This window comes from Saimiri boliviensis, chromosome 16, assembly GCF_048565385.1.
Source record: "Saimiri boliviensis isolate mSaiBol1 chromosome 16, mSaiBol1.pri, whole genome shotgun sequence".
In the NCBI taxonomy this organism is placed as follows: domain Eukaryota; kingdom Metazoa; phylum Chordata; class Mammalia; order Primates; family Cebidae; genus Saimiri; species Saimiri boliviensis.
In genome coordinates this window covers 1,475,133-1,490,246 of record NC_133464.1, presented here as the reverse complement: position 1 = coordinate 1,490,246, position 15,114 = coordinate 1,475,133, and the positions used below count along the sequence as shown (strand labels likewise).

The 15,114-nt window shown below is 53.3% G+C and overlaps 1 protein-coding gene across 14 annotated transcripts in view; it reads left to right on the top strand.

The window, feature by feature from the left end:
• ATP11A (ATPase phospholipid transporting 11A) overlaps positions 1-15,114 on the top strand; it is a 179,768-nt gene that overhangs the window by 152,801 nt on the left and 11,853 nt on the right. For all 14 annotated transcript variants that reach the window (XM_039473220.2, XM_074387432.1, XM_039473219.2 and 11 more), the window contains 7 exons: positions 934-1,036; positions 1,260-1,405; positions 2,979-3,038; positions 3,833-3,960; positions 6,561-6,696; positions 12,554-12,619; positions 13,844-13,947. In XM_039473220.2, coding sequence (XP_039329154.1) covers positions 934-1,036; positions 1,260-1,405; positions 2,979-3,038; positions 3,833-3,960; positions 6,561-6,696; positions 12,554-12,619; positions 13,844-13,947 — 743 coding nt within the window. The remainder of the gene's footprint in view (positions 1-933; positions 1,037-1,259; positions 1,406-2,978; positions 3,039-3,832; positions 3,961-6,560; positions 6,697-12,553; positions 12,620-13,843; positions 13,948-15,114) is intronic.

Genomic DNA, 15,114 nt, shown 5'->3' with positions numbered 1-15,114 from the left:
GTTTGTGCATGTGGGTGCACTAATCTGCCACTTTCACAAAATATACAGAACAGGGTCCTTCTTACAATGACGGGCTGAGCCCAGAGCATTCGCAGACCTTCCCTGTGGGGAAGACGCTCTGATGTCCCCTCTCCCTCACATCTGTATCAGCATGTAAACCTTACACAGTTACTTCCCGAACGGAACAGCAGCAGAGGGCTTTCCGTTGGCTCTTCATGTATTCCACAGTACTTTCTGAAGTCCTCACTGGCTTTTGAAAAGTTTCGTACAAATTAAGTTGTGTCTCAGTTTCCCATCTTGAAACAAGAAAGCACCACATGCATCTCCCCCATCTCTTCATTCTTATATCTTGCACATACATGGAAAGAAAAAAGACGTTAAAGCAACTGACCAAAAACTTGGAAATTGCTTTTACATAAAATTTTGTCATATTTGATTTTGTACATGTTACAAATTTGAAAATTAAAAGAGCATCATTAGGAGTAATTTATTTTTAGGAAGAGATGCTTTATACCAAATAGCTTGAATTAGCTTGGAATAGTAATGTCTTCTAACAGAATGCAAGGTTCACATTTACCCTCTATATTTAAATGTATTTTCCCAGTATTTATACATTTTCCATTTATTTAAATAGATGAATATGACAGTAATGAAGAACTGCTTCATGTATCTCACGTCTCCACCGCCAGGGTTTGCCTGCCAGCCTTTTCCAGCTCACGCCATTTTAATCATACCTTGTTTTGTTTTGCTTTCGATATGAAACAGGTTTTATCCTGTAGGGAGAAAACAGAATGTAGTAAATTAGCTCCAAGCAGATAGATGATTTTTTACTTGGCCAGGATAACTTCACATCTTTGTTATTTCTGCCCAGCGAATGAATGACCTGTTTAGAGGTGCCACAGGCGATCCATTCTGCATTTCTCTCTTCTGCAGATTGTCAAATTAATCAAATTTTCAAAAGAGCACCCAATCACCTTAGCAATTGGCGACGGTGCGAACGATGTCAGCATGATCCTGGAAGCACACGTGGGCATAGGTGAGCCTCGCCCTTGCTGCTGGCACGTCCCGGTGGCAGGTCTCCCCTCCTCTAGACAGAGGCCGTGACAGCACGCAGGTGCTGCGTTCAGGACGCCCCCGTCACCACCCTCGCGTGTGACCGGCAAGGCCCGTGATGTTGGTCTCGTGGGGTCTTCCCCCGTCGCCGCCCGGGTGTGCTGTGCCGGAAGGGCGTCCTCAGCTCCCTCCCCTCCGCCTCCTAGGTGTCATCGGCAAGGAAGGCCGCCAGGCGGCCCGGAACAGCGACTACGCAATTCCGAAGTTCAAGCATTTGAAGAAGATGCTGCTTGTTCACGGGCATTTTTATTACATCAGGATATCTGAGCTCGTGCAGTACTTCTTTTATAAGGTAGGAGGTGGCCGCTCTGTGTCGCGGTCTCGGCAGTAGATCGTGCACAGGGTGGCCCCACCCTTGTTTGAGCCACTTGATGCCCCAAGGGGTCGTTGATCTCAAAGTGGAAGCAACTGTCAGGAAGGAGGGGGGAATCTGATTGCAGTCATACCCCCCAGCTGTCCCTGTCAGGAAGGAGAGGGGAATCTGATTACAGTCATACCCCCCCAGCTGTCCCTGTCAGGAAGGAGGGGGGAATCTGATTATAGTCATACCCCCCCAGCTGTCCCTGTCAGGAAGGAGGGGGGAATCTGATTGCAGACATCCCCCCCCAGCCATCCCTGTCAGGAAGGAGGGGGGAATCTGATTGCAGTCATACCCCCCCCAGCCATCCCTGTCAGGAAGGAGCGGGGAATCTTACTGCAGACATCCCCCTCAGCCATCCCTGTCAGGAAAGAGGGGGGAATCTGCAGTCTATCCCCCAAGCCGTCCGTGTCAGGAAGGAGGGGGTAATCTGATTACAGTCATCCCCCACAGCTGTCCCTGTCAGGAAGGAGGGGGGAATCTGATTACAGTCATCCCCCACAACTGTCCCTGTCAGGAAGGAGGGGGGAATCTGATTGCAGACATCCCCCTCCAGCCATGGCTTTGCTTTCTGCAGTTTCCATTACCTACAGTCAACCCAGGCCCAAAAATGTCAAACGGAAAATTGCAGAAATAAACAATTCCTGAGTTTTAAATTGCATGCCATTCCAAGCAGCGTGATGAAGTGGCCCGCTGTCCCACTCTGTTTTTCCCGGGATGTGGCTCGTCCCTTGGTCCAGCGTGCTACACTGTGTGTACACTGCTCGCCCCTCAGTCACTCTGCAGCCGTCTCAGTGAGCAGGTTGACAGATCACAAGAAGAAGGGTGAATACAGCATGATAATGTATTTTAAGAGGAAGAGGGCAAGACCAAATTCATGTCACTTTTATTATGCTGTGTTATTATAGTTATTCTGTGTTGTTGTTACTTTCTTACTGCACCTACTTTATAAGTTAAATGTTATGATGGGATGTATGTGTCAGAACACACATACCCATCTGCAGTGTAGACAGGGTTCAGGACCACCCGCAGTTTCCGCATCCCCCAGGGGTCTGGGAGTGTGCCCCCGAGGATGAGGAGGGCTGCTGTGCCCAGGAGGAGACCCCTGGTGCTTTCCTTCCGTCGACAGAACTGAGTGTGACAGCAGTGAGAAGCTAGCGGACGGCACGTCTGAGGCAGGGGTATTTAGAATTCCCGATCCGTGGTGCAGTTCAGATCTTTGCACGCCACCTCTCCTCTTTGAGCTGACAGATTTCCCCTTTACATTATCTGTCCTCAGAGTGGCCAGAACATGTACATTATCTGTCCTCAGAGCGGCCAGAACATGGTCACATGTGCATTTCAGTTGCCCCTGAAATAAGAGAATGCTTTCCAGAGCCCATGAGTGCTGTTCTGCAGAAAGCTGGGCACGCAGGGATTGCTCTCCCGCGTGGGCAGGCCACGTTGGTAGGTGGTGGCACCTCCCACGGCACCGTCTCTGAACTAACCGCTGTGCCTTGTCTTTCAGAACGTCTGCTTCATCTTCCCCCAGTTTTTATACCAGTTCTTCTGTGGGTTTTCACAACAGGTCAGTCCTAAGGTCCTCAGGGACAGGCTGTCTCAGCCTTCCTCTCCTTCCCCCAGGGGTGGCTGCCAGGGGGAGGGGAGACTTGGGAATGAGCAGCATTCCAGATGCCCAGCAGCAGGCAGGGGTGAAGGGTCAGGGACGGGGCAGGGGCCACGGTGCCAGGGAGTTGGCTGGCTCCAGGTCTTCTGAGTCTTGGGCTAGTGATGATGTGGCCTCCCCAGGGCCCAGCAGCACCAGGCCAGGCTTCCTGACACCACTGCAAGGATTAACTCCAGCTCTGAGGTCCTCATGGGTTTGGGCCACCCAGCACTGGCACGTTAATGGGTGCAGTGTGCCCATGGGGGAAGAAGACAGTTCCCAGCCAGAAGGGGTGAAGGCTCCCCGGGCACCTGCCCCAGACGGACATCTCCTTCTGTCACGTTTGCGCTCGTGGGAAGTGACTGGGAGCAGACAGTAAAGCTTGAAGACTGCAATGAGAGTCGCTGATGCTTCATATGACTTTCCCTCCGTTTTTTTTTTTTTTTTTTTTTTCTTGAAGTTAGTGTTAATAGAATGGGACGAGTCAGTGTTAGGCTTTCTGCCAGCTGTCACTTTCATCCTGAAGTCACAGTTTATATCACAGACCCTAGTTTATATCATTAAGCTTTGAAAAGTGCTCTGGTCTTTCTGTGCATTTCAGATGCATTTCATGCTTGTTTTGTGATTCTTTGCAAATAAATATATTTAATCTAAAGATCCAAAAAGTTTTTAAAAACGCACTGAGGTGCCCCTTCCTTGTGACTTTCCTCTCTCAGACTTTGTACGACACCGCGTACCTGACGCTGTACAACATCAGCTTCACCTCCCTCCCCATCCTCCTGTACAGCCTCATGGAGCAGCACGTCGGGATCGACGTGCTCAAGAGAGACCCGACCCTGTACAGGTACTGTCCCCCAGACGGCCCCTCCTGAGAGGGCGGGAACAGCAAGGCAGCGCGCTGGCACTTCCCTCCAGCAGACGCCTGGCAGACCTCAGTTAGGGCCGGAGACACTTGGCCTCTGCTGACACACTTGCTTGGCCGGGAGCCGGTTTAAACTGGAAGCGACATAGTTCAAACAGAGGTTCTTCCAGGCTCGCCGGATGGTTTACGCCGCATTTGGGGCATCTGTGTGGAGCCAGTTTGCACTTCCTGAGCTTTCTGACGGTCCTGAAGAAGCCAGGGTACAGGTGTCTGCCTCGTGACCCCAGGACATCTGTGACCTAAGTTAGTCTTTAAAACCATGTGTGTTCCATCCAGTGAGGAAAAAGAAAAACTAACGGCTCTGGCTTCAGTGTGTCTTTTCCCCCAAAAGGTTTTTACTAATGGTATGTAAGAGAGATTTTTCTGCTCTTCAGAAATGCCCACCAAGGTCTCTGGCAGATTCCATATGTTAGTGTTTCCCATTGTCTGCTAAATCGTTTGAGTCCATTTTCATCTGCTGTGAAAACACACCCGAGACTGGGTCATTGATGAAGGAAAGAGGTGTCATGGATGGACTCAGAGTCCCGCATGGCTGGGGAGGCCTCACAATCGTGGTGGAGGGCAAAGGCCTGTCTTCCATGGCGGCAGGCGAGAGAGCGTGTGCAGGGAACGGCCCTTTACGAAACCATCAGACCTTGTGAGACTTAGTCACTATCATGAGAAAAGCACGGGAAGAAAAAACTGTGATTGAATTACCTCCCAGAGGGCCCTTCCCTTGACACGTGGGATTACAGGAGCTACATTTCAAGAAGAGATTTGGGTGGGGACACAGTCAAACCATAGAAGTTAAACTTTTGTTTTTCAGATAATTTTAGATGCATTTGCAGTTGTAAGAAATAATAGATTCTGTGGGCCCCAATCCTGTGTCCCTCAGTGGTGACACATGAGAAACTGCAGTCCAGCATCACATCCAGTGACGTTGTGCCCTTCACCCCTTCCCCCATTCAAATCACCCAGCTTTGCCTGCACTCATGTGCGTGTGTGTACATGACGCGTGTGTGTCCAGGTCTGTGCAGCCATCTCACGTGTGTATGTGATGTGTGTGTACAGGTCTGTGCAGACACCTCACGTGTGTGTGTGTACGTGACATGAGTGTGCATGTTCAGGTCTGTGCAGTCTCACGTGTGCATGTGTTCATGACGTGTGTGTGTTCAGGTCTGTGCAGCCACTTCACATGTGTGCATGTGTGTATGTGACGTGTGTGTGCATGTTTGGGTCTGCAGTCTCACATGTGTACCTGTGTGTATGACACGTGTGCATGTTCAGGTCTGTGCAGTCTCACGTGTGCATGTGTTCATGACGTGTGTGTGTTCAGGTCTGTGCAGCCACTTCACATGTGTACATGTGTGTATGTGACGTGTGTGTGCATGTTTGGGCCTGCAGTCTCACATGTGTACCTGTGTGTATGTGACATGTGTGCATGTTCAGGTCTGTGCAGTCTCCTCACGCGTGTGCACGTGTACATGACACGTGTGTGTTTGGGTCTGTGCAGCCTCACGTGTGTATGTAACACGTGTGTTCAGGTCTGTGCAGCCTCCTCACATGTGTGCACGTGTATGTGACACGTGTGTGTTTGGGTCTGTGCAGCCTCACGTGTGTATGTAACACGTGTGTTCCGGTCTGTGCAGCCTCCTCACATGTGTGCACGTGTACGTGACACGTGTGTGTTTGGGTCTGTGCAGCCTCACGTGTGTATGTAACACGTGTGTTCAGGTCTGTGCAGTCTCCTCACGTGTGTGCACGTGTATGTGACACATGTGTGTTTGGGTCTGTGCAGCCTCACGTTTGTGTGTAACACGTGTGTTCAGGTCTGTGCAGCCTCCTCACATGCGTGCATGTGTGTAAGTGATACTTGTATGTGTGTTCAGGTCTGTACCGCCTCCTCACATATGCCTCCTGCGCCCACCACCACAGCCAAGACCCCCTCACTCCCCTGCCCAGGATCTACAGGACCCATGCATTGGCCTCACTGCCCTCATCAGAATATTTGGCCAGTCTGTGGGATCTTGACAGCTCAGACCCAAAAATAATCAGCAGAGGTGATTAAGGACGGCAATAAGAAGGCAAACTTCTGAATTTGTTGTACATATTTCATAGTCAGGAATCAGTCTTAAGAAAACAGGAGAGACTGTGCTGTTCTAGACATGTCCGAGGGCATCCTGCACATTCTCTCCCTGAACAGGTGTAAGGCATCACGTCAAGAGTGGTTGCAAGCTCCATGAATGTCAGGTGTGTGCCTTGTGCTCCATGTTCGTTACTTTCAAAACCAGAAGCATCTCTCTGCCTGTGACTATGAGAGAGAAAATATCCAAATGAAAGATAGCCAAAGACATGAGTGCCTAGTAAGTTTAGCTGGTTGTGACGAACATTCTGCATTTGTGGCCAGAGCACAAACTTGATGTTTACTGCCCACGCACATCTTATTGCATCGAGACAGCGTCCAGGGGTGGCCACCCAGAGCGCCGGGAGGCGCCGGGCCAGATTCTCGAGGACACAGCCTGTGCCCCTTTCTCCTCACACAGGGACGTCGCCAAGAACGCCCTGCTGCGGTGGCGTGTCTTCATTTACTGGACGCTCCTGGGACTGTTCGATGCGCTGGTGTTCTTCTTTGGTGCTTATTTCATGTTTGAAAACACAACCGTGACGAGCAACGGGCAGGTGAGTACGGGGCTCGGTCGCGCAGACTTAGCTGCCTAGGAATAAACCCTGCCAGGCCCATATGCTTATTTTGTCAAAGCAATTAATTCAGTACAGCCCTTGCGACTTCCCGATGGGGTCAGTCCCCATCTGGGCATAGCTACGGGTCGCTTAAAGATGGTGTTACCGGAGTGCTCAGTGTCTCTGTAGGGAAAGGTCCTGCTGAGGTTTTTCAGACTTTGTGTGTGTAGCTTACAGTTCACCCTCAGCTGATTACCTAGTGGTACAATTACGCCACGCAGACCTTGCTTTTTAAATTTGGGAGTCAGTTCCATGGTGAGCCCGTGTTAGAGGATTTCCCCGAGTACTGCCCGTGAGTCTGTTTCCTTTGCGGTGAACAGATGCGTAGTTTTCGGACGGACATTCAGCTCTCTGGTTGCTGGCCTAATCCCTGGGGGTTTGTTTTATTTGTATCTTGCTTTTTTCTCCTTGCCACTGGCTTCCCTTCCCACCCTCAGATAATGACTACCAACACACATATGGTAAGACAATTACGGGTTTGTCGTTTCTGTGTTTTTGGAGTGCATTACAAAAAAATATTTCTTGAAAATATTTTCACACGTGACTTCCTGTGTGCTTTGTCGGTAGAAACGCTGTTAGCCGCTGCTGCCCTCGCACCTGGAGCTCGCTCTGTGTTAGGAGGGTGCGTGCGCATCCTGGGCATGTCCCTGGCCGGTCCCCGCGGTGTCCGTGTCAGGGTTGGCCATCCAAATTGCCTGGATTCATGGGAGCTTCCCTCGACTTTAAATTAAAGGCAGCACAGGCAGGTGTGGGAGGCCCGCTGGGGACCCGTGCTACCTGAGAGCTGCGCCAGGCCCTGAGCAGATGCCAGAGACCATCCCTACTTCAACGTCCCAGGTGTTAACTAACCGAACAAGCAAACGCCAGTGCTGACCTCAGAGAAAGTCCCTCTTCAGCAGCCCCTTCCGGGTGACTCCTAAACAGAACTCTGCTTCGTTTCTTGTTTAGCCTGACCTCCCTCGCCCTCTGTGTTCGCCCCTCAGACTGATGGTTCAAACACCACAGTCCTGCCGTGTGTCCTGTGCGCCGTGTACCTGCCTAGTCGCTTTCATCTCTCACTGCTGAACTCCGCTGTTACCGTTCGTTATAACTTAAATCCTTTTTTACCAGGTCAATTTTGAGAATCCATTCAAATGTTATTTCACTGTTTTAAAAACTTTACATTTTTCTAGAATGTATTCTTTCTCTTAGTTTATTTTAATTGACTAATTCCTGAATGCCACCGCGCCATGAACATAGTCAAATAGAGCTACCTGTTGATTCTTTGGTGTCTTTTATAAGATGTTCCTCCGGGTTGGGCTTAGGTAAGCATCTTGTATGGATCTTAAAAAGAACTAAGCCCTAGTGTCCTGGGCACTGAGATTCCATAGACCTTAAAAAGAACTAAGCCCCAGTGTCCTGGGCACTGAGATTCCATAGACCTTAAAAAGAACTAAGATCTAGTGTCCTGCCCACGGACGTGCCAGGCTCCTGCCACCTGCCGATAGCAACGGCAAGTCCCATTTGTCCCAGGCTCGACTTCCCAGCTTTCTCTCACAAGCGTCATCCTGGGCCTCTATAGCCACCAGGACATTGAGATCCTGTGGAGGCCGAGGAAAGAGGGTCAGACAGGCTCGACCCCTGCGCAATGTCAGCTCCTGAGGGGCAGGGCCTGGTGACACCCAGATGTCCAGCACAGAACTTCATGGTGTTGCCTGGTGTGTACTCTGGGTTGTTCTGGTTCCGAATTTCAGCATGAATGTGAAGGTGCCTCTCAAGAGCCCCTGGAGATGGCCCCCCTTCAGGGGCGAGGACACGGCCGCCACTGTCCTTGGAAGGCTGCCGGCCGTGCTCCTGAACGAGGTGCTGGCGAGGCAGTGCCAGAGGCTTCTTTTGGCCTTCCCAGCAGGGCCTCTGCAATGTCTCCACCTCCTCCGGTCCCTGGAGCCCCGACGTGTCCCCAGGTGGCTGCACTGCCCTTCCTGGGATCCGAGCGTTCACTAGCTCCTGTTTCCCGGGCTCTTCCGGCAGTCCCCTCCAGCCCCCAGCTGCATCTTGGAAGGTACCTTGAGCCCCCACGGCAGCCAGTTCACCCCCGGGGTGATGCCAGCACTCAGGGAACCTGAGGGCAGTTCTAAGGGCTGACAGCCCTCTTGGTCCTTAGGTAGCAATTGGGGGTTGGGAGCTCACCCCTGAGAATTTTCCCTTCCAACCGTGATGCTCCTGATGGGGTCACAGGGCAGAGGCCCTCGGGAATTGATTGTTCTTAGGTGAGGACTGCTTTGTGTTAAAGACCTAAATTATTCTATAGGAATGTTCTAGATCCTGTGTGGCCCTAAAGGAACAATAGAATTATGGACACCTTTTTCAAAAGTTCACCAGTGGAGCATTTTCTGCACTGACATTGTAAGCCAGAGAACTTCTCATTTTGACGCCACAAATGAGAATGCTAAGACCACAGTGATTTGTTGAACAGCAGGATATTCCTAGGTGAACGTTCAAATGCTTGGAATATGCTTTGATAGAGGTGGGAAGAAGCAGTGAGAACAGATGAGACGTGAGCGGTCCGCGTGTGGGGGGCGGGGTAGGAGGCGCAGGGATCCGCACAGGCAGGGAGGCAGTGGGTGCTGCTGGTGACCGTGACCTTGAGAAGGCGCAAGGTACGCTTGCCATGGGAGATTTTCACACATGAAAGTTAAATTGGTCTGGGTCTGAAGGCCCGAGCAGAAAACTTCCTATAGGAGTACTCATCCTCAAAGGAGGGAGGACGCCGGGGACAGGGGCTTAGCCTGCAGCGGGCGAGGGCGGCCAGCCCCAGAGGCGGCTCTGCTGAGGGACCGAGGCTTTCGGCTGCTCAGGTGCGCGGCTGAGATGTGCCTGTCATGTGAGGACGGGGTCCTACAGAAATCTGAAACAGGAACCTCACTGGGCATGAGGACCAGTTTTCCTCCAGGTCCAGCTGATGTTCCTGTCTGGGTGACATCATGGTGTTGATGTCACTTAGAAAAAAGGGGTTCCTGTGAACAGCCCTTTGAGAAAGAAGATTGGTGTCCCAGTGGTGTCCCAGGGATGCCAGCCACCCCCAGCATCCAACTGGAAATAACAACCAGCAATCATAATAAACTCTCCGCACGTATTAGTCCATTTTCACATAGCTCTAAAAAGCTACCTGAGACCAGGTGATTTATGAAGAAAAGAGGCTTCATTGACCCACAGTTCTGCAGGCTGTACAGGAAACGTGGCTGGGGAGACCTCAGGAAACTTAAAATCATGGCGGGAGGCGGCGGCGGGGAGCAAGAACCTTCCTCACACGGCGGCACGCAAGAGCGCACCGAGGGGAAAGCGGTACACACTTCACACGTCCAGAGAACTCACTCACTGTCCTGAGGTCGGCCGGGGCGTCCACCCCACGATCCGGCCACCTCCCGCCAGGCCCTCCCTCCAGCACACGGGGATTACAGTTCGAGATGAGATTTGCGTGAGGACAGAGCAAACCACGTCACTGCAGTTCACCTGGGGCCCCCACTTCGGGGAACCAAGGGAATAACAGGGCTTTCCAGATGTGTTTCACAATAGCTCCAGGGCGAACCACATCCGAAGGACGTGGACACAGGTCAGTGAGGGGTCAGCGCTTCTCGGGGCCCTGACCGAAATGCCTGATTCCGGGGCCACGTAGCTGTGCTTTCTGTAGAGATTACAGCTGTGGCCCACGCGCTCTGCAGGGCAGGCATCCGAAGGCCTGATGCCCGTCCCAGCTCTGCCATGACCCCCAGACCCAAGGAGCCCCAGCAGGGAGCACAGAGAGGCGGCATCACGGCCCCCAGCAGGGAGCGGGGAAGGTGCGGAGGCTGTGTGAGTTAGCTGTGGCTGTCACCTGTGACACTGCCGGTGGCACACACTGCTTGACGGGGCACCCTCGAGTTGGTGTCATGCTGCCTCCAGCTTTCTCAGAGTCCTGTGTGGAGACGGCCAAGGCGGGGCCCGGGGAGGACGAGGAGGGCCGGGCAGCGTGAGGGGCTTTTCCTCCAGGTCCAGCGGGTGTGCCCGTCTGGGCACAAAGCTGCCCTCACCGTTTGGCCCACAGCCTTGGCTTCCAGTGGCAGCACAGCAGCCTCTCGCCCTCCAGCACCGCGCTGGCCGCCCGCGCTCACAGGCTGCTGCCCACCACAACTGTTCCTAGAGTCAGGAAGTCTTCGGCCCCAGAAGCAAAGCCACGAAGAGAGAGCACTTTCTGGCAAGAGCGCAGCGGGCCTGTCACCCTGGCTCTGAGGACACTGGGGCCGGGTGTTCTTCCTCACGGGCCACTGTCCTGTGACTCGGCAGCTCCTCACCCCCATCCAAAGCTAGCAGACCCCACACCCTGGAAATGTCCCTGCCACGGCCAGGCGTCTCCCTGGGTGCAAGGCTGCCCCGGCCAAGAACCACAGCGTGTGCAGAGCTGAGTGACACTGGGCCTGTGCTTCCAGCCCAGAGGAAGAGGCCGGTGTTCACCACAGAAGTTCAAACGCTGTTGTCTAGGATCTGGCCGTGGGAGGACTTAGCCCACACCCTCACCCCAGCTGAGTTGGGGCTGTGGTGATAGGCAGACTGTTTTGGTTGCAAGTGAATTCCGAAGAAAAGCCATGTGTATTACAGCTTTTTAATTCTTTAGAAAACAAAATTCCCTGAGAGGCGCAGTTCACAGAATCCCACAAACTAGAAATGGGCCACAGTGAAGGAAAGCAGTTCTCGTGGGATAAAGTTTCCAGTCAGGGTTTTCACCGAGCCAGGGGCCCTGGGTAGCAGGCCCTTTTTTTGGCTTGTGCCTCGTGCGGTAGAGAGGCGTGTGGTCCTCAGGGGTCCACTGCGCCATCCTCATGAGCAAGGCATGTGGTCCTCAGGGGTCCACTGCGCCATCCTCATGAGCAAGGCGTGTGGTCCTCGGGTCCACTGTGCCATCCTCATGAGCTGGGCGTGTGGTCCTCAGGGATCCGCTGTGCCATCCTTAGGGGTCTGTCTGTGTCTGTGCTTCCCCAAACCTCGGTGCCCTTTGCATCCTGCTGTGTTGCCAGCTGGCAGCTGGTGGGTCCCGCTGGCCTTCCCTCCTCCGCAGCCTCCTGGGTGTGGCTGCTGGCGGATCTCTGTTCTGGCCACACGCAGGGCAGCCTCTGTCCAGCTCTGTCCTGCCTGCCTGCTTGTCTTCCCTTCCCGAGGAAGGTTCCCCAATGAGAAGCCCTGGAGCTTCCACCTCTGCGTGGGTGCCCGGCTGTTTTCCCTGATCATGCACTCACAGAACATTCCAGCCGCTGTTCTTCCACAGCAGGCAGGAGTCTGAGCTGAGTTCAGAAGGGAACAGACACAAAGGTACAAGACTATTCCTGAAACCTGCACAGCGTGGCTGGGTCATCAGGCATCCGTCTCTTCTACATAAAGCACAAAACAGAAAAAGGAGGTTCGCAGGTCCTCAGGTTCCCCCACGTTCGCATTGTGGATGTTTCAATGCCAGCCGTGAGGGAGTTTCTGAGCTTAGTTTGAGACGTTGGGACCAACCGACATCTGTTATGGCTGAGAGCCTTGAGCAGGGCTGGTGTCAAGAGCAGGCAGAAAGTTCCGGATAGGTGGGCTCTGAGCCCCTCACTGAGCCACAGACTGGGGTGTCCTGCTGTGCCCCAGGAGCGGGGGGGGGGGGGGGGGCTGTTGCATCTCGTTTTACATGATAAAAAGAAAACATAGTTCTTGTATCTGTGAGGTTTGAAGTGTTAGCAAGCAAGAAAAATGAGATGTATTTTCTAAAACTTTACATAAAAACAAGATGACTTGGACTGTTTTCCCCAAACAGATATTTGGAAACTGGACGTTTGGGACGCTGGTGTTCACTGTGATGGTGTTCACGGTCACACTAAAGGTCAGTGCTCCCACACCCACGTCCCCCCAGCCACAGGGAGTCCCTGGTGTCAGTCACACCAAAGTTGAGAGTTCTGATGCTCACGTTCCACCCCCCCCCCCCACCCCCCAGCCACAGCCAGTCACTGCTGTGCAGGCCTCACCCCTCTGAGCTCTCTGAATTAGAACTTCGTACTAAGGCTGGAAGCCACCCTAAACCCAGCCCAGGCCAACTCCTGCAGCACCCCTGGGCATCCTCATCCTGCTGTTTAGACAAGTAATGCACAGCCACTCAGCACACCAGCCACCCCGTGTGTAAACCCCAGAACTATGTCGAAGGAAACCTCAGGGGAGCGCTGCCTCTTGGTGAAAGAATTCAGGCTAGAATTCTTTTCAGTGGCAAGCAGCCCTTCCCCCAGCGCCATCAAAATACATTTTAATTGGAACAAATTAATGTATTTTGGAAAATTTCACTCTTTTTTAAGTCCAGTGAAATTCTATACAGAATGTATCACTGTGAAATCTCAAAACCTATCAGACTGAGTCTTAAAAAGTGATAGCAAAACATTCCTAAAGTGATTTTTTCAGATAGTGATATAAACAACACCTGAATCTAAACTAACTTTCTAATCTAAACACAGTGGCTTACGCCTATAATCCTAGCACTTTGGGAAGCCGAGGCAGGTGGATCACCTGAGGTCAGGAGTTCGAGACCAGCCTGGCCAACATGGCGACATGGCCGTGTCTCTGCCAAAAATACAAAAATTAGCCAGGTGCGGTGGTGAACGCCTGTAATCCAGCGACTTGGGAGGCTGAGGCAGAGCGCTTGAACCCGGGAGGCACAGATTGCCTGAGCTGAGATCGCACCACTGCATTCCAGCCTGGGCGAGAGAGAGACTCTGTCTCAAATAAATACATTTTAAAAAGTAACCTTCTTAGGTAGTGACATAAACAACACCTTAATCTGAGGTGACTTTCTTCGGTGGTGATGTAAACACCTTAATCCATGGCCCCCACACCCTCATCTGGGAAATGACCCACGGCCCTTTCTCCGGGATCCGGGACTGTGGCGTCACCACGCCCCCCTCTCAGGCTGTGTGAGGTGTGGTTGTGACTTCCTGGGCGGTTTTATGTGGGTATTGAGTCGCCAAGGCTGGGTCTCCTGTTTGGTTTCGTTTCTCGTCACCCCCAGCTCTCTCTCCTGTCACCAATCCTGACTACTCACTGCCTTTTTTTTTCCTTTTAGCTTGCGTTAGACACACACTACTGGACTTGGATCAACCATTTTGTCATCTGGGGGTCACTGCTGTTCTACGTCGTCTTCTCGCTTCTCTGGGGAGGAGTGATCTGGTAAATATCTGATAAATAACTGATAATCTGGTACCTGTCACGTGAGTGTTACTACCTCAGTCGTCTGGCACTATTTTTTAATCAGGGGTTGAAGACGCATTTTCCAGCGAGGCTGCTGGTTGGGGCCAAAGTTTGTTAAATACCTACTGTGTGCTGGGCGTCATGTGGGGTCCTGGGATACACCTGGGGGCAAGACACAGCAGGGGTTGGTCCCTGCTCCTGTGACCTGCACCTGCGGGAGAGAGATGCTAACTGGTAACAGCGAGTGGTGAGTTCTGTGGAGGACCAGACCAGGATTCTGCACCAGGGGACCTGTGTCAGACTGAAGGGCTAGAGATGGCTTCTCAGAAAAGGTCATCGTTTAAACTGAAACCCGGAAGAAGGGCAGCGTCACCGCAGCACGTCCCGGCTGCTCACCGCCTCCCAGACGAGGCGCCGGCCAGGCATTCGCGTTCGACAGGTGTCGTCTCACTCCATCCTCACGCACCGCAGACGACATGGGTCCGGGCGTGTGCGTGGCAGGGCCAGACCTTGCCCACGGCAGCCTGACTCCCGGGGGCCAGCAGGAGGAGCGCAGGCCTGGGCGGGGGAGGTCCTCAGTCAGTGGGAGCCGTGGCCAGCAGAGAGGGGCCGGGACCAGGCTGCAGAGCAGGCAGGGCAGCCTCCTGGCCCGCCGGCTGTGGGGATCCTGGCTTGAGGCTGCCATGGTCAGTCGAGTCATTGGAGGGCTGTGGGCAGAGCCCAGCGGAGTCGGGCGGCTGCGTGTTGAGCTGGTGAGAGCGATGCAGGCAGGGTGGTCAGTCCAGAGACGGTCATGGGAAGCCAGGAAACGACGCTGGGTGGTGGCCCCAGACCGGATCCCAGTCTCAGCCTCGGCCACAGCCCTCTGCAGCCCTGGGGCCAGGGCAACCCTCAGGACCCCTGACCTGGGCGGGATTGTCAGCTCAGGAAGCGTCCCTCCAGATTCTCCCGTTCAGGCGGCGGCCCCTGGTGGCCCCGGCTCGCATTACACAGTCCCAGAGCTGAGAGCCGAGCTTCAAGGATTCCAGTCGCCTGCCTGCCCCAGAGAAGGCCGCCCGGCCTCGGAGAGCCCCGCGTTCCAGCAGCCCCGAAGGCTGTGGCTGAGTAAGAAGATCCCATCCCAGAACCTCTCCGAGCCAAGGGGCC